At 34.6% G+C, this 19,761-nt stretch overlaps 1 protein-coding gene across 1 annotated transcript in view; it reads right to left on the minus strand.

Annotated features, from left to right (window-relative positions):
• The window catches only part of CFAP46 (cilia and flagella associated protein 46), a 69,533-nt gene that overhangs the window by 46,714 nt on the left and 3,058 nt on the right, over window positions 1–19,761 (minus strand). The window contains exons 4-18 of the mRNA XM_074545472.1: window positions 18,515–18,579; window positions 17,850–18,014; window positions 16,425–16,548; window positions 14,946–15,040; window positions 14,053–14,160; window positions 12,896–12,995; window positions 11,132–11,230; window positions 9,676–9,866; window positions 7,873–8,101; window positions 6,749–6,869; window positions 4,900–5,023; window positions 3,852–3,982; window positions 2,396–2,541; window positions 1,739–1,872; window positions 14–226 (exon numbers count right to left, since the gene is read on the minus strand). Of these exons, the coding sequence (XP_074401573.1) occupies window positions 14–226; window positions 1,739–1,872; window positions 2,396–2,541; window positions 3,852–3,982; window positions 4,900–5,023; window positions 6,749–6,869; window positions 7,873–8,101; window positions 9,676–9,866; window positions 11,132–11,230; window positions 12,896–12,995; window positions 14,053–14,160; window positions 14,946–15,040; window positions 16,425–16,548; window positions 17,850–18,014; window positions 18,515–18,579 (2,045 nt within the window). The remainder of the gene's footprint in view (window positions 1–13; window positions 227–1,738; window positions 1,873–2,395; window positions 2,542–3,851; window positions 3,983–4,899; window positions 5,024–6,748; window positions 6,870–7,872; window positions 8,102–9,675; window positions 9,867–11,131; window positions 11,231–12,895; window positions 12,996–14,052; window positions 14,161–14,945; window positions 15,041–16,424; window positions 16,549–17,849; window positions 18,015–18,514; window positions 18,580–19,761) is intronic.

Here is a 19,761-nt window from a genome sequence, read left to right on the forward strand (position 1 = left end):
CATCTCAATTTACCCATCATGCCTGACAGTCTTGATGGCTCCAAGAAGAGTCTGCAGATACTCAATAATGTCCCTCTGTCTTCCTGAAGAAATCACATGTCTGTTATAATTTAAGGTATACACCACAGCATTGTGAACAATCCAGGCTTCATTCAATTCTTCTCCTATTTCAGCTGCACGTTGGAAGTTTTCCATAGCATACTGAGATAAGCTGTCTATCCATAAACTATAAAATTAGTACAAAGAAGCTGTTATTCAAAAGCTTCAACATTAAATATGCAGTACAACCAACAACAAGAACAAAAATTTAATCAATTTTCAGTTGCATTTACTAAGTTCTCATCCACTGACTTACATTTTACTTCAATGAGAAGATGGTTCAAAAAGGAAGTAGTATCAACATAAAATGAGTAGTCTCTGAAATTGAAATCCTATTAGCTAAAACAACAGTGTCTGTGGTTTAGGTTTCATCTGCATGTTTGGGTTTTTTAAATGCATGTGTGAATCCACCCATCAGTGCTAGAAATCAAATAACCATGTCAAGGCTCTACTTGAACATAGATATGAGTGAGGCATGCCGTCTGACAGTTGAGGACATGTCTTTTTTACTCAAAACTGCATGTGTTGTTGCACTCAAAGACATTTCCAGGTGCTTTGAAATGCTGTAATATTTTAAAATAGAATAACATTTTCTTCACAGTCTGTGCAATAACTTTTTTTCAATAAATTTATTTTCTTTCTTAATTATCAAAATGTACAATTACTTTGAAAAAAAATACTAAAAACACAGTCTTGAATGATCATACAGAATTGCCATGGTTCCAAAGTCAAAGTCAAAAGCACAAACCGACAATGGGTATTACTATGTCAGCCGTGGTACAGGACACAATACCAGACCAAAGTCCTTTTCTTCCTATGGGTTTTTAATCTAATTAGACAAACTCAAAAATAGCTAGTAGCAAATTTTGGAACAGAGTTCTCCTCTTTGCCCCTTGGCTCTGATCTGTTTCTAATTTTTCCCATTCTACTGAACATTTGCAAGCAGACAGTGCGAGAAACTTTACTTAATTTTCAGATTTCATGAACAGACCTAGGGACACAACTCTGCCATCCCGATCTCTCAGGACATGACCACTAACAGTAAGGCTGGTATCACTATGAATGTGAACAGCAGAGTCTAAGCATCATCTTCAGAAATCTCTCTCCTCCTTCTTCTCCTTTGCAAGAAATCATCATGTCAGACTAGTAAAAAACAGTGCTTGCTACATTCTACTCTAACAAATTCATTTCAGTTGATTGGATGGAGCATGTTAGATTTGCAAACTGGAGTAATTCATCGTATGCATTCAGTACTATATAATCATTATATGTATAGGAGCTATACAGCAAGACAAAAAGAGCTTTATGATTTGAGAAAACATATTTTTAAATACAGAATTTACTTATCTATGTGTCAATGTACAACAATTATTTTTCAGCTTGGAACACCAGCTTCTGTTTTCAGAGAAATAAATGTTAAATGAAAAATAAAATCCACACTCCAGAATGAAAAGAAACCTAAGAAAAATATCTCAAACTATTTTTTAGATCTTTTTCCTGTTTCCCATGACTACCCACAAAATGAAGAATCTGGTGACAATTTTACTGAGGAGAAACAGTTTTTGCAGTTATCAGCAGTGTCTCATAATAATCACCTGTTAAGAGTTCCTTGGTCTTGATATGTATTACAAAAAAGTACCTGTATGTTTTCCATTCTGGATCACTGTCAGGAAGATATGAAACGTGTCCTGGACGACACTGGTATGCAGCTGCTGGAGGTACAGCATGGTCATTCAGTTTGACTCCCTGCAATCTCAATAAATGAACAGTTGCCTGAAAAGACACAGAGAAATAAATTGTCTACCCAGGTTATCATTGTAAAAACAGATTATTTCTTCCTATTAGTGCTGTTACCTCTTCAAAAATTTTAAAAAAACAAAATGTTTTTTCAAATACTGTACAGGCACGTACAAGTATATGAAATACAATGCTCAGTACTTCATAAGCTTAAAATTGTCTACAGCTAATTTTACTAAATAATTACATGGAGAAAAACCCATAATTTACATATGTAAGTTTTTCAATTATGCTGGAACTTCATGGATCCAGAAATGTAATGTCAGATGTCAAAAATTTACAGTAAAACTCTTGTAAAGAAATGTTATCAGCACTTGCAATAAAACCATAGCTACAGTTACTTTCACACATTATTTTGATAAGGTTGCTTCATGAAACCGCTTCTTCCTTTACTTCCTATGGAGATAGAAAATAACTAAACTCAAAATTCTGGTGCTTCAAGATTTGTATATAAAACAAAACTAAACAAATATGAATTACAGTTATGTAATTTATTTACCTCTGCATTAATAAATCTTATTTCTGCTAGGATTCTGAGTAAATCTGCTTCAAAAGAAAAGGATTTAGCAGGCAGTAATGATTTTCTTGATGAGCTGCCAGCTCGACCATCCATCATCACAGTTGCATTAGCTTTATTCTTCTGTGCTAAAAATAAATAAACCCATTATTATTTCCATGCAAATGATTGTCTTCATTTTTTAATTACAAATCCCTACATATTCTTAAATTCACAAGGAATAGTTAGCAAGAAAAGATTTTTAATTATTTCAAGTAACGAACTTTTACATTATTGCCATTTATTGCACTCAAAGCCTGTTCTCAAGCAGTGCTGAGGCATTTTTTACCTGTGATTTTGCTGCATTTCAATTTATTTATAATCTTCAATATTTGCAGAAAATAACTTGCTCCAGTCATAGTATACATACTGAAATTTCAGTGTGAATAGATGAATAGACTCCATGGCCTCTAGTCCAATTTTATTGCATAAATGGAAGTGGAGCATAGAAGTGGATTATGCAGAGGCTAAAGTCTTTTTACATTTAAATCATGGACTGGGTTGACTTTCTGGTAGTGCACACATTATTAAAGAGGAATTTCATTTAATAATGAAGACAAAGGACTAAGATTGTTTTAATACAAACACAAATTTTGTAATTCTACCAGCTTCTACTCATGATGCTTTTGGTGCATGGTTGCCTTCAGTTTCTGGTAAGTGTATTTATTTTTCCCTTATTTTGTTTGGAAAGAAGATAAAAGACTAAACATGGCTAGTCTGAAGATGCAAAACTTGTGAAAGAAAACCAGCAAATTGATGTGCTATTTTAAGTGGACTTTGGAAAAAATATGGAATAGGTTCGATTAACTTTGGCTAGTGAAAGAAAAACCATTTCATCTATTCTTAAATATGAGTTTTACAAATTCCCTGACAACTTTAAAAGCCAGTAAGCAGAGAGTGATTTGAAAGTGCTTTGCCCCAAGTTAAAAACCCTTAACGTTTCCAGCAGACCCTCGAGGAACAAGGTACAATGCTGAATACCTCAGAGGAACCACTCACTAATAGGGGATTAAAGGGTAAAAATGTTAACATGTGAGCCTCATACAAAGTGGCTTACAACCCATTTTTCTTCAGCTCATCAGACATGAATGATATGGACCTAGATGACCATGAGGGGATTTGCCTGCATTCTTTAGACAGGCAGATGGATTTCACAGAAGTGCTTCTCCACAGCAATGGTGAAACACTTCTGACAGCAGAGTACAGCTTCTACAAAAAAAGTAATGACTGATTTCTAGATCTGGAAGTTCAACATGTATGCCAACATGCAGTGCCAGAAAAGAAACTCGGGGAACTTTGGGAATGGGAAGAAATAAAATAATATTGTCTGTCTCCTTTTAGTAACTTAAATAAACGATTAAAAAGTTCCTTACAAGATTGAAAATGATTTGTCACTTACTTTGTTTATGCTTTGTTGCCTCTCTAAACAAAACATCATCATACAAGAGGCAAAATCTACATGCTGCACGACAGACATCCCACACTTCCTGTTTACATGCAACTTTTGCCAAATCTGCCCAAAGTATAATTCTACCAAAGAAAAAGCATAAATAAAATTAGTTAATAAGCAGGATTAGGTTCCACAGTTAAGGACTGACAAAAATCATCTTGTCAATAATGATGGCCATCAGGAAAAAAAATTACATCTAATAAAAATTAATAAAAGGAAGACTTCTTGTCAGTAGCAAAGGTAACACTATTACTTTATCTATTAAAAATAATCTCTTCATTAATAAGAGACAGGATTCTTCTCTTGGATGGTAATTCTACTAAAGTTCAAAACACGTGTGACAACCCTCATTTTCTATCTCATAAAGTAAACTAAATATTTCAAAACTAATGTTAAGAATTTAAAAATAAGTCTTGAAAACTAGTTTGGATTTAGAATCTTTTAAAAAACAACTGCCTTTAAATTTCAGCACAGGAATTTTTAGTGCAGAAATAAGGTAGACACATCCTTTTAACTAAAGAATGACAAAATGATATATAAATAGAAAAAAGAAACCTGTCATTTTTCTACAGATTAATCTCTCTGACTCTCAGAATGAACTACTTAGTTTTTTTTACCAAAAAATTTGTAGTACATGATGTGCTTCTTAGGTACAAGGACTTAAAAAGACACTTGAAAGTACCAATTCTTCATCAAGTACAAGCCTTAATCCACACACCCCTCTGTATGTTGGGCTCATATCAATAGAACAGGTGAGTTTAAGTGTGCATGTGAGAGAGCAGATTAGAAACAGGGAAAGAATAAAATTCTGCATAGCATGAAAATATAACAGAGCTTTCTGAACACAAAATTATACACATGCTTCAATATGTTGCCAGAGGCTGAAATATTCAACCTCTTACAAGGTACCATCCACTAAAAACCTCAGAGACAGAACCTTTCCTCTTAAAGACTTCTACAAAAGATGAAAGAGATGCTTCTGGTCTGTAGCAATTACCTTTCTCTGCAATTTCCATTTTTTAAGTGTTTCAAATGTTCATCAACTTTCTTCACACTTTTGGTATGATGTTGGGCTTTTGCACAGAGGTAGCTTATTTGACTATTACTTTTACCTGAGAAAACTTGGTGAAGAAATAAAATTAATGGTAGTTTTTTATATATTAGAAGTTTTTAAATCCACAAGAATGGCAAGGAATTAGACACAAAATTCCTTGCTGAAACACTCAAAATCCAGCCCTTTTCTCATTCCTTCAAGCTTTCCCCAAACCAACCAACCGACATAAAACCAATCATCATGTATTCTACCAACATCTATTTTGGTTTTTTCCTGTATCTTGAAATACAGTTGTCCCATCCAAAACTGATCTATGCTTGTTTAGTGCCCAAATATCTTAAATAGACCACTTTTCTGACAGGACATGTAGTGCTCTCGTTAGGTTCATTCAAGAGCAAGTGAACCATGTGTGTAAAGTACACACTCAATCTGAAAATATAAAGTTTTTTCATGCAACTGAAAAGAAAAAAATAACCATATAAATCTGATGCTCTGTCCTATGTACATTTAATGTAATAAATTTGCATATGTATTTTCTTACTCCTTCAATGCACATGTATAATCTTGTGGCAACTTAAGTCATAGAAAAAGCAAAAACTCACTGCTTGGATGACAGCCTAAGGAACAACTGAAATTTTTCAGAACAAAATAATATAAATATTATGTCAAAAGAAGTCTTGTAATAGCTTCAATGTTGTAATAATCTCGCTCATTTTAAAGATTCAGCCTGGAAGGCTAATGTGTGCTCAGATTTATTCTCAGAGGAATCTCAAAAGTAATTGTACAGTTTTCAAGTTGAAATTTAACAGCAAGGAGATGTCCACGATTTTAATTCTCTTCATTTCCCAAATATGATAAATTATATCACTTTAAATTATCTATGAAAATGTTTTCCAACACTATAGTTTTCACATTCTTAAAAGGACTGCACAGAGTCGAATGGTTGATCTGTAAATATGACTGTGGCTTCTAAGTGATTAGGTGATCGAGTTTGAAATGGGGATATGAAAGGTGAACTTTGTGACCTGGCTGGACAGACAGCAGGTGTTCCACAGCACACACATCTGCTCTGGCAGCAACAGAGCTTTCTGTAGCATTCCCTTCCTCCAGCATAATCTCTGCTGGAGGAGTACACTGGTTTTACTCAAAGTTAGTAAAATTAGTCACATACACACACTTGATTTATTGCCATGATAGTACAAAATAGTTTAAGCAATCTGGAAACTCTGTTCCCTGCCCACTCTTCCTCAACCAGAAGCTGTATAATCACAAACTGATTTTGTTTTTCTGTGTGGGGCATAAGGAATGTATCCATTTGTGTTGCATGTTTTAGAAAGTAAATAATGAATTCTCACCTAAATCTCTGTGCAAAACTAGAGCTCTCAAAGGCAAAATTTTAGAAGAGAAAAACGATTACAATATAGAAAGAACACCTTGTGTAATTAACACTGGGTATTATGGCGTGAAATTTCTGAAAACACCACTTAAAAATGACCTTAGTTAAAAACATTCAGGAATTGTACTTAGTGAAAATAGAACTACTTACACCACACTACAGCACAACAGTGAGATTCAGAGGAATTTGGAGGGGAAATCAACACCTTTTCCAGTATCACCATACAACATTTTTATCCCTAATGAAAATAATAGGAAGTCTGCCACAGAATTCAGCAGAACTATCACTTCATCTGCATTGTAATATTCCCTATATGTTGCCACCAGATGCAATGTCCAGCCTTTAAGAATGTGCAAAGCAAAGTTAGAAACTTTTAGTCACATGCACATACTTCACCTTTAGCTTCATTTTCACTGTCAAGGACTATTTGAAATGTGTCAGGAGCTAATGCAAGACCTGCATGTACCAGAAGTGATCTCGTTTTCCTCATATTATCCTTTTGTTTTCCCCTTTTAGCCTGCAGAAAGAAAAGAACTCATTGTCATAAGGCTCATTTTATATTCCAACTAGATCTTATTCACTAAACATAACAGAATATACATCATATAACTTGCAACTACCAAAAAATATCCATAGACTTGGGTATCTTTAGGTATCTTACACATCATTCTACAGCATGACTGTCATTGAAAGTGACTGTGGAACTTCTGTTGATATTCATGATTACACCACAGATAATTTAATATGAAGTGCTGTTTCTGCTTCTCATGAATCTTTACAATAAATTCCTCAGTATATAACCTGATGTTATGTTATACCTTTCCAAACAAAGAACAGAATTTATTCACAACCAACAGTGACACATCCAGTGTGCAGTGGCTAGGAATTGCTATAAAATAGAAAAAGACCCCTGTCTGCTAAGAACTACCTAAAGTCAGAGGGGGCATGGGTTTTTTGATGCAACATTTAAACTGAGTAACCTTGCATGGAAAAGCATTTGAACCAGGAAAACAATCAGTTGCCAGTATATTTGTTCAGGTGCTAAGGCAGCACAAGAGAATTAGATGCAGTCACTCTTGACAGTGCCCATATTGTGACTGTAGAGTATATTATTTAGTGGCATTTGTGAGAGCCACATGATATTGATTTATCTCATAGCCAGCAAGGATGTTTAGCAATTTGGACACTGTGCTTCTCATGAAATAAAACTGTTTCATGCAATGAAATCATAATTATTGACAATTGCCTTTTTTTTTTTTTGCTGATATTTCTGCTAATTAACAGCTCCCTGCCTTTCCAAAGAAATAAGCTTTGAAAGAATGGGGAACAAAATCCTTTACTATGACCTTCAGACTGTGAAGCAGCACAACCACTTCAAGGCAACAAAGCAACGACAGTTTGCTGAAAACAAACTGATGCTGGCTCCACGAATATGCAGTTCTATTAAACAGCAGTCTCTCCTCTGCTGGAATTTAATAAGCAAGCCTATTCCAGGTACAGAGTTTGTTCTCCATGCTCACCTGTTCAATCAGCATTACTGCCTGATCCTCTAGATGCTCAGGTGACTCGTACAGCATAGCACCCAAACGAAGGCGGTTAAAGCTCACTCTCAGATGCTCTTGGTACTGCCCACTGTTGTTCAGGTGCATAGCTTTTTGTAAATGTTCCAGAGCAGCCTCTAGTCTATCCCCATCTTCTTCAATACGAGCTATTTCCATATGAACTTGACAACGCAGTAAAATCAACATGCTAAGGATTACAAATTTAAGTGCAAACTGTTAAAATAAAGCATACTAAAATTCTTAGACCTAAAACTCACTCAAAGGTGAAACTCAGTAATTAAAAGCGACTCCAGTATTAAAATTGATATTCTCTTTTTAACTGACTTGTTGCTTCAATTTTCACTATCATGCCTTTTTAACTGAAATCAGTAAGAAAATTTAACTGCATATTATTTTCATTGACCCTGTAGGAGAATGCAACACATCTTGTGAACTAACTGGTCTTCATATATCTGTAGAACTCTTTTTCAGTACTGCTTAGGCATGCAAATCGGGGGAAGAGGTTTTCAAAAGTAATTAACTGACAGAGAAACTATAATGTGCTCAATAAGGACTTTTGACAAAAGTTCACTCTCTGCTCCTAACATTTAAGTAGATGCTAATACTCCTGAAACTTTAGCCCTGGTCATATTTGCTCAGCTCTTTTAAAGATGGGGCTCACCTCAGGCACACACATTCACTCTAAGTATGGTCTCTACCCAGGTGTTGTTGACTTCACTCTATGAAGCCAGCATGTCTCCACCAAAAACTGCACATTCTCCAGCCTCAGGTGTGCCCAGCTCCCTATCCATCACCTCTCCAGGAGGCTGCTCACGACAGCTCAGACCGCTACACACTACTACTGATTATTTTCAGGAAGAAAAACAAAAAAATCAGACAAATTCAATGTTATGAAAAAGAGAGAGAAAAAAGGTTTTCAAGACTATCAGATATCATGCCACAGAACTAATGTATGTCCACATCAGAGCCAGCCTGAGCAAGTAGCCACAATTAATGTTGCTAGACAGGCAAATTATTAGACACAAATTACTTCATTCAGTCTCTAGAGACAGTACCACATCAGAATTGAGGCTGAGTCTGCTGGATTGTTAAGAATATACATGTGACATACTCTCAAACCCTCATCTCTCCAAAATCTCCCTGCAGGCTTTCAGAGAAAAACTGCCATTACTAACATGTAGTACAAATTTCAAAGTTGCCTATGCTGATCTTGAATTCTCTATATGGAAACAGAACAACAGCATAGCAATACAATATAGTGCTTTCATGCATGCGTATATCCACTCTTTATACAACTGGAAAAAATTTTTTGAAACACTGAAACTATCAAAGATACAAAAGTAGTATCTTGCAAGAGTCTTTTCTGACATATAATATAGAAGCCATGATTTCTTTCAGAAGCAATTTTTAAAATTTTATTTTTGTAACCAACAAAAGCAATGTTAACACAAGAATCTAGACCACAGTCCAACACTTATACTGCAGCTTTGGAATTTTCTCACATAATATTGATTAATTAGAGTATTTTTAAATTCCTAAAGTATTTCAATATTTGTTACAGGTCATTAAACAGTGTAAGATTGTGCCTGAAAGGAACCTATATTTAGATGATTAACAGGGAAATGTATGCAACACGCAGGCACGCATTTATTACAAGCTAGTGGAAAATTCTCCAAGACACTTAATATCACAGAACATGAGGTTTTAAATGAGTTTGATACTTTGAGACCTTTCAAAATACTACACAGCATTGAAAATTACCTGTCAATCTCCTCAAGGACATCAGCAACTGAGATCAATGGTTTTCGCAGATGTTGATGCAAATTGTGTTGGAGTAGTGGCAAGCACAGATTCCACTGGGTTGCACAAACAACCTGAATCACGCCAGGATCTCCCAGCTGAATGGCACGTTTTAATGTTAATTCAAGATTTTTGATCGATTTCAGCTGAGCCTACATACATGAAGAATTAATTAGCACCACTGCATTAATAAATGGAATTTCTTACATGTTCCTCCAAATTTTAATCTTAGGACTGTTTTCAGTAGAAAGCAGTCCCTCAGTCAGCAAACTTTGGAAAGTATTTCTTTTAGATGCTCCAGGCTGCTATCACGTATTTCTGGCAGAAGTCTGTCAGCTACTCCCCATTCTTATGATAAACAAAAATTGATAGTTGTGAATATTTGTGAATTCAGAAGGTTTAGACACTTTGGGGTTTTTTTCAAATTCAGCTACAGATGCAGCACCAAAGACGAAAAAAAAAATATTATGAATGGAATTTGCCATACTGTCAATTAAACTTGGTTCTTATTAGATCTAGAAGCCAATATTACCTACAGTAACAGACTTGTAATTTATTACATTATTTTTAGAGGTTATGCAAGTAAAAAAAAAAAAAAAAAATCAGTAAAAAATCAAACAAAATTCCTCTCCAATTGCATACACTGTAGACTTAAAAATTAGAAATACCTTAATATCTTGTTTTACATTTACTATTAGTAGTGCTTCATATTATGAAGAATTCATAACAAGAGGGTGCTCTTTCAAAAGGTCAGTGGAATGTCTGAACCCCAAAATTGTTATAGTCCTAGACAGGAGTAAGTCTTTGCACTACCAAGTTTCATTAAACTCATTCCTACTTCCCACTGAAGGAACTTAAGGTGACTCTAACAACTGGTGTAAACTTCTCATTGTACGTATCTCTCTAACACCATTAATAATATTGATATTTAGGCTTCTGACTTTGATGGTCTGAATTACAACTGAACCAAACAACCACAGAAATGCAAGAAAATCCTTCCCAGTGTGATCAGGAACAATCCACATTTCTGATGCAAGAATTTGTATTACATTGACCATAACAGGCAATCACAGTTGAGATGGACTCAATGATCCCTAGTGGTCCTTTCCAACCCAAGATGCTTCATGAAAAGAGGCCCCATAAAGGCAAAATATGAAAACATGCCTCAATGCTAGCATCTTTGCTCTTGGAAAGCAATATATTATGAACCTTTACAGTCAGACAGAAAACTTAAGGGAGCAACACACAACTATGGTTTATTTTTCCCCATTTGCTTATTGAAAATTCAATTTAAAAGAGTATAAAGGTTAAAAGAATTCCTTATCAGTATAATGTAATTAAGAGACACAGTCAAATGCAATATTCCACATTTAACAAATTAAAACTTTTACTGTTTTCTCAAAGTTCAAGAATGTACCTCAACAACTCCTTTGGTATAAGTCACAATTTCAGTGCCATCTTTCTTCATTTCATATTCATATTCCAGACATTCTATCTCAATAAGTTTCCCTTGCTCCTACAAAGTATTAATACACAAAATGCTAATTTTAATAATTAAAAAGAAATACCATAAATTTTAAACCCATGCATTTACAGTAACACAGCACAGTACTTTCCTACTGAAAATCCCACTATACTAGTGAGTTAACTGCAATGATACAAAGGGAATGGAATTTGTTGTTTGAACTGCAGTCCCTTAATACTCACTGGAAGGTGCAAAATAACTTTTAAGCTGCTCACTGCCAGAATTTGCAGTAAGAAAAACAGTGTACACCTGATTCCTCCTATACTGTAATTTGATTTAAGTTCCAATAGAATCACAGAATGGTTCGGGTTGGAAAGGGCCCTAATCCCCATCCCCAGTTCCAATGCCCTGCTATGGGCAGGGACACCTTCCACTGCCCCAATATGCCCCAAACCCCATCCCACCTGACCCTGAACACTCCCAGGCGTGGAGCAGCCACAGCATTTCTGAGCAACCTGTGCCAGGGCCTCACCACTATCACAATATCTGACTTAAATCTGCCTTCTTCCCTTTACTCATTGATGTTATTAAAAAGGCACATGCTTGGAATAAACAGGCACGAGTCAAGACAGAAAGGATTCAGCTTGATGGGCAGTGAAACTTTTAAGCAAAAAATGAGCTTAGACTTTTAACAGCTTAGGAAAGAGCTGACTATTAAATCATATAAATTCTATATATGGATCATAGAAACACCTAAGTTATGCTGTATTTGGGTTAAATTGGTGTAGTAAGGAAATTTAGACAGCCTCTCCATTTCTAATTCATTATGAGCTATTATCAAATCACTCAGCATGAGCTTTGGTAACTGAACATCCCCATGACTGGAAAAGAGAAAAGAGATCATGAAAAACTTAATGACAAATACACACCGAGATGAAATTCATGTTATGATTGAGAAATTTGCCAGTACTTGGCAAAAGACAAGGAACTGAAATTTTGACATAAGATTTTCCTTAGTCTACTGTAACAAGAAATCATTGTCAAGTGATGCTGAGCAATCAGATGGTCACTTAAAAACACATTAACTCCAATGTAGAGCACTGAAATAGAAACCAAGTTTCTCTGTTGCTGCCACACAACAGATATTCCCCACTACTGTCTACAGAAATACTTAGATTAAATCCTTGTGAATCTTTGATCTAGAGGATTTAAACACATCTTCCAGTGGAATGCTATGGATTTGTATATGATTTTATACTTTCAGGAAATGTTCAGAATAATGAGCCTGAATCAGACACTTGGAATTAAAAAAAAAAAATTCTGTGAGGATAACTTAAATTTTATGAGTAACTCTAAGTGGGATCATTATAACAGAAATTGGAGCTTAACTTCTAATCATATTCTTGCATAGGTAACATTTTAAAAACATAGCAAAAATTTACAGTTAATATTTATTTGCCAAAATAAACTGCACTGCTAATTACCCGAGTCTACCCACGGCCTACGTTCTGACCTCGCATCTACTTCTCTAGTTTAGGAAGACATCAAGTATCACAATAATTATGTATCAAAGAATATATAAACAATACACAGATGGACAGAATAGTGTAGAACCATTACTACTATTTTTTAAATGTAACCACAAAAGGGGTATGGGAGTGTGGGTGTGTGTATAAAAAAACACCAAAAATCCAAACCCACATAATTAAAACTTACAGTAATTGGTGCACTCTTCAAATCAAGTATGCAACGAGCTGCAATGTCAGTGCAGTTTACTTTCAGAGAAAAACGAGCTAATTCCAGAATCAAAGGAATCCTTCAAAAATACAAAAGAAAAAATTCAGAGAATTTGATATTGCTCTTCCATGGAATTAAAAAAACACTCTTTGAAAGTAACTATGCAATGCATCTGAAAACCTTAAAGTCATATGAATATTAGAGGAATTATTATTATAATGTTAAATATTATAACTATCAATATTATAATTATACTAGTAATGCTCACAGTTAACAAGGAAAAAAAAAAACAGTTCAGAGTTGGCTACATGAAAAATACAAAAGTTAATCTGTTTATGGAAAATAATTAGCATATTATTTTCCATATATATGGAAAATATATTATCATATCCTTTGCAGTCTGCACAAACAGTCCCCGAAGAAGACAAGAAAGACAGAATTAAATGCGTGAAGCACAGACATGGTGAAGTAAGAAACTTGAGATTGCAGAAAATTTTGGAAATACAATTCAATGAACTGGCCCATATCACTGTTAAATCCATCAGTCTGCTACTCTGGAACTAAGAACACAGACACAGAGATGGAGACCATTTTGTAACTGTTTGGATGTCTGTAAATAACCAGATGAGCACAGTCTACTGCCTGGAACGGGAGAAGTGATGAGACACCTGAATATTGTCAAAGAGTGTTTACCTTAACAAGTAAAAATGTAATATTACTTTCATATGTAAGAGCTGTGATGTAACTATTGGAATAGTAATCAGTTTAGTATTTCAAACTTATGCTGAAGAGTTGGGAAGGGCTCCAGGAAAAGTTAAAAATTAACTACAGTCTGAAAAGTACATGTCAATTTTAAGACCTTCTAAAAATCTCCTTTTATCAAAAAGAAATTACTTTGGGAAGATTTAATCACTTTTTACAAACAGCTGCATGGAGAAAGATATTTAATCTTGGGTTCTGTCATAAAGCTTAATAAGATTTTGTCCTTTTTTAAGATGACCTATGTGTTAACACAACAGAAACAACTAAGTAGGAGTTCCATCTCTGCAAGGTCATTGGGAATTTTGACAGACTTCAATGGAAGCAGGATCAGTTTCATCATCAATTTCCAAGGGGCTATGACAAATAAAACTCACTTCACATTGAGAACAGACGCTGGAGGAACATCACATTGTTTCAAAAGCACATATAAAGAATTCAGATTTGCGGTGGCATCACTTGGAAATACATTTGTGTCCCACTTCCTGCAACATATGGGGAATTGGGTCATAATCTTTGTGAGAAATGTTATTGCATTAAAAATTTGAAATAACTCTCCTAACTTCAGAAAGGATGGTTCTTATTCCAAGGTATCACTGGCCTACCTGGATATTGAACTATCAAGGAAAAAAAAAATCTATAAAACCTAACTTCAGTACATGAATTAATATTTCAGACAGAAAATTTTATTTAATTTTTTTCAGAAGAAAAAAAACAGGTGTGTAAGGCTCCATTTCCATAATGTCAGCAGAGATTAATCCACTGCTAGCAAGAAAAGAATCAATATTTTTAAAATGGGGAAATCTTGAGACACTGAAAGAAATTACATGAGATTTTGCTATGAAGTCTAATTTACAAATTTTTCTTACACCTTTAAAATTTAAAAAATTTTAAAAGCATTATGCTCCATGATTTGTACATGGTATTTTAGGTGATTTCCCCACTTCATCTTTACTTTCTTGTACACAGCTTGGCGATGGAACTGGAGTCCGTTTGATATTAAAATGTCTTTCAGACTCCAGCATTTTTTCTCCTGGCAATATCTGTACAACACACTAATCCCTACATTCCCAAAGAGCTAGCTCACTTTTTTGATGAGACTGTTTAGACAGACTTGGCTGTTACTACCCAAACTGTCATGATTTTCCTTCTGAGGAATTAAACTCTGCAGTTGACTTTTTCTACAAGCATATGGGATCCCTGAGCCTGATCCTCGCTCTGTAACACGCAGCATCAAAGTACAAGTGAAAGGACACATTTTCATACTTACAACTTAAACACCTGCATTTTATAAATAACTGAAAGACAGATGGAATTTTGTATCTCCTTCTCTACCTGGGAAATATCCATTAGTTTGTGATATACCTATAAAATAATTATTTAATTATTATTTGATTAAATCAGCAAAAGACCAACACTCAACAGGGTTAAAATAAAGCAAGTATGTAGACTGCTTTCATAGACTTTAAGGGCAATGTGGCTACTATGATAATCTTTGTTGTTCTGCACAGATAATACAAAGATCACCCAGTAGAGCTATACTGAGCTTCCAAGAGTCAGGATCAGAACTATAAGCAGAAATATAAATGTGGAACTACCTTCTGAGTTAGAATCCTAATTAATACATTTTTAACACCTTGTGGTAGAACTCATTCTGAAATCATCTCATCCAGCTGAGACAAACAATTAAATTTTATCTGTACCAATATATTATACGCGGGGAAAAAAAATATTATTAAGACTTTACAGCTAAATTGAAGTAACTGCAGTTTATTGTAGAGTTACACATTAGCAGTGTGCAGGTCATTTCCTTTGACTCTCACACTGACTGCCCACAGCTATCAAACCTGATTACCTAAGCTCTCCTGGAACACTGAGTGTTGCAGCACTCCAGTATGCTGCCACTAAAGCACTCCATGGCTTGGATCATCCTTCTGTAGCCCAAGCACAGCTTTACAACCCCTTCATTCTTCTCTTTAAGGACATTGTCAAACAGCTCTGCTCCGCTCAATAATTCTTATCAAAATACAAAAGCAATTTCAAGCTTGCCCCAGAGTGATTCTTTCATTATTATCACACCTCTGGGGTGCTGCATATTGTTTCTCTTAATTCAAATGTCAGAGAAATTTGTAATGTAAGCATACACTTTTGGAATGCAGTGATTGCGAAGTAGACAGAAAAAGACAACTAACAGTGTAGAAGAATGAAAGAAAATATGCCTGCACACAACTTCTGAGTTTTATTTGCCTTTTTCTGCTTTTGCCACATTTGGTTTTGCCCTCTTATTTCCTAAATTAAGGGCATGCATGAAATGTGAACTATTGTCATATCCTCAAATTTTCAGAATTATTTGAAGGGTTCAAGGTGAATCACTGAAGTACTTAGCAGCATGAGAAATACTAAACAGATACTAAAAATGCCCTCAGTGGCATAAGTCAGGTTAAACTGCCCTTACTACACCTTCTCTTTCAACAGTAATTAGTCCCAAACAGAAATTTGAGGGTTAGCCGCAGTTATTCCCATTATATTATGATGTGTCAAAAGAACAAGGAGTAGCAAGGAGCTCTTTAGCTTACAGTATCAAAAATATACAGTTAGTGAAAATCTCTGCATATCTACTGAATTGTTTGGTAGATCACAAAATTTTAAAAATTTAAATGAAGAAAACATATAACAATTATAACTATAATCTTATGAAATGTAGAGAGCTCCTGTCTTAGTGGGAATTTTAAATATTTTTCATCATTACCATTAAAGAAAATATTTGAGAGTATTTATCTGGAACATTTTCCTTAATAAAGGCTGCTGCAGCAGATGAAAACTCTTTTGCTTCTTTCAGTTTTGAAGCATCGAGGAAGCACTCAAGTAAATTTCTGCAGATCAAATAAATGTATTAAATATTTATTAACACTTCCCAAAATAATCCTTAGTTACATTTTTTAGCACTCTTTGTACTCAAGATACCACTTCTAAATGCCCTACAAGCAATTAGTGCTATAAAGCATTGACTCAAGAAAAAAGAGACCCTCTAATTTCTACATTTTTGCTTCTGCCAGATATATACACATATTTAGTGAAAATCACAATAAGAATCCTGGAAAATTTGGAGTTTTTTTGTGAAAACTTTTCTCAACAAGACACCTGGAATTAAAAAGATTAATTATTTAAAAATGTATGAAAAAAACATTTCTGTGAGACGTATTTTAAGATTCTCCCTTAACTACTGGAAAGGCTAGTATTTCAAAGCCATTTAGCAAAAGAAAACTATTCATACTGGAAACAGCAACATATCTACTGGATTTTCTATACTTTATCAGATTTGACTGGAAAAGAGCCTGTGACTCCACAACATAAATTAACAACAACAACAATCATAATTTAAAAAAATTTCTTAATAAATACAACTTTAAAAAAAATACAACACAAACACACTGTGTTTATAACACAAACACACTGTGTGTATTTGTTTGTTTTCATCAATACCCCAGCAAGAGTTTGATACCAGGAAACTGCATGCATGGTATTACAGATAGTCCTTAGCACACCCCTTGGAATGTTTTGTTAATTCCCTCCAGTTTCAGTTCATAAAGAAAATGCTACATAGCAATAAACCACAGTCACAGACCACAGAAACAGAATATTTCACTGAGAGAAAGGGGAAAAAACTATGGTAGGAGTGCAAGAGGAGCTGGAATCAGTCTGTTGAATAGGGAATCAAAACATCTCTGCCAAAAGGTTGTGGGGCCTTGAAAAATTACATAGACACTTCTTTTGCACATAAAAATGTTTTTTTCAGTACAGTTATCTCAAGGTTTATGCTCCAGCTTTGCTCAGGAAATGTGAGAATGGCAATACATTGCTATTTATACACCATTTATTTCCAATTACTATCAATGACTCAAACACTACATCCAAAATTCCTGTGAAACTTCAGATCTGATCTAGGGCACTGCTGTCTCTGTCACTAAAACTTCAAGCTTAAAGTAAAGACAGAAATTAAGCATCTTTTTACGTTCAGTACATTTATGTCTCTTTAAAAAGTTATTAATTAAGCTTTTCACAATAAATAAAGCTACAACATTACCAATGAAATGTACCTTATTAAAGGCTACTTCAGCTAGCTGTCCCAAAAGGACTACAGAATGCCCATATGAAAAAACACAATTAAACTTACATCATAAGTTCTGCTCGCCATTCGTGGTCTTGCTCTTCAATTTGGTTTAATGCTGTAACAATCTGTGAAAGGCTGGGAATAAGGCAATAGCGGAACCCAGGCTTAAGAAATGGCCTCACAAGTTGCCAATAAAGAACTGAGGCATTATATACCAAAAAAAAATACCTGAGAAAACAAGAATGAAAAAATCCAGTATTTCATGAACTTGAATAAACATAAAATTACAGCTTGAGTACTGTAAGACACTTCTGAGAAGCTAAAAAGAGCAATTTTGACTTTTCATTGGAGGCAATCATGACTAGGAACTGAGAAGACAAATACAGCACAAGAAGAATATGGTAACTCTTGCAACTATATTCTGCTTAGTAATTCACCACTTAAAAATAAGCTAACATGTTGCTTTCATTCTATAGATCATAACTATAAAAGGGTAAGAAATGCTGAGATATCTAACAGCTTTAAACAGGACTTTACATTGTCAATGTAAGACTGCAGTCTTTTTATGTTGTTACAGCACACACAGCAGTAACAGAAGTTAGGAAATGAAAGGAAAAACCCAAACAACACAACTCCATGCTACCTAATGAAAATCAAGAGAAACAATTGAAAAGACAGATCAGTAGCACTTCCTGGGATTTAGAGTTAATCCTGTCAGTAGAGCCTACCTTCTTTCATGGGTTGCAAAATCTATTGCCTTCATAAAAAACAGCACAAACTTTTCAAACTCTTCCTAGAACACAACAAAGAAAAGCAAGTGCAATTTGAATATAGATTTTATAAATCAGTAGAATTTTTTCCTATTTCAACATGAACATATTTCATAAATTTTATTTTCAGACCAATCTCAACTAAAATATACTGCCAAAATAAGTTGTTGATATAGAAACAGAATAACTAAAAACTGGTTGATAGCCTATATATAAGTTTTCCTGATTTAAAATTTTAAGACGGTATTTTCAACTTACTTTATTTCTGCCAAATATTAATTATCAGGACTGAAATGTTCCAAAACTAGAAAGCTGCATACTTTTTAAGCTTTCAGTAAAGAAAGTTCAGAAATATCCAAGAGCAAATCAGACTGGGAAAAAAGTTATATTCATATGTCCCATTAAAAATCTCGAGGAATTATTTTTTTCAAAAAGGCTCCAACAGGAGTTTGTCAACAAAAGAAGTTGTGGCAGGCATGCCCTTTTTATTTTTTGTAAGTGCATGAGAAGGATGCAGTGCAAATAGGAAAGCCAAGGTGGTGCTGAATGAGCAGGAATGGGATGACACCAGAGGGGGTCTCTACAGTGCTAGAAAAGAGAAACTAAAATCTCCAAGAGAATTGGGACTGACTTACTGGGCTCTGGGGTGCCATAAAAAGGGTACTGAGCAATAAATGGGAACTGCCTAGATAAAGAGAAAAACAGAGATGAAATATGTACTAAAGTAGAGAAGTTGCTTTTGGCCCTTAATTAAGCATCTTAATTAAGAAGGATTCCTTAGGATGAAAATCAAAACTAGGTCAAATTTAGCTTTTAAAGTGAATGATGATTACTTAGTCACACAGCATGAGATGTTGTGCCACTAGTACTTTCATAAATCATCTAGGAACACAGCAGTGAAAACCTTTACAGCTGATGCAAAGTGGATCTTAAAAGATGCTTACAACAAACAGCACAAGGAACCAAGCCAGGACAGTACAATCTGGCACCATTTTTAACTTCAAAGAAGTTAGCAAGATCCAAGAAGAGAACAGCAAATATTGATTGAGATTCACAAAACATGACAGAATAGCTTGTTAATTTAGAAACATAACTGAACATTGGATGTTTCAAACATGCATGAAGTTTTAAAGTGACCACTGACCAGTTATTCTGCATATGTGCTCACAGAAGAAAGACAATACAGAAAATGTAACAGGGAAAAG

This window comes from Zonotrichia albicollis, chromosome 7 (assembly GCF_047830755.1).
Source record: "Zonotrichia albicollis isolate bZonAlb1 chromosome 7, bZonAlb1.hap1, whole genome shotgun sequence".
NCBI classification, from domain to species: Eukaryota; Metazoa; Chordata; class Aves; order Passeriformes; family Passerellidae; genus Zonotrichia; species Zonotrichia albicollis.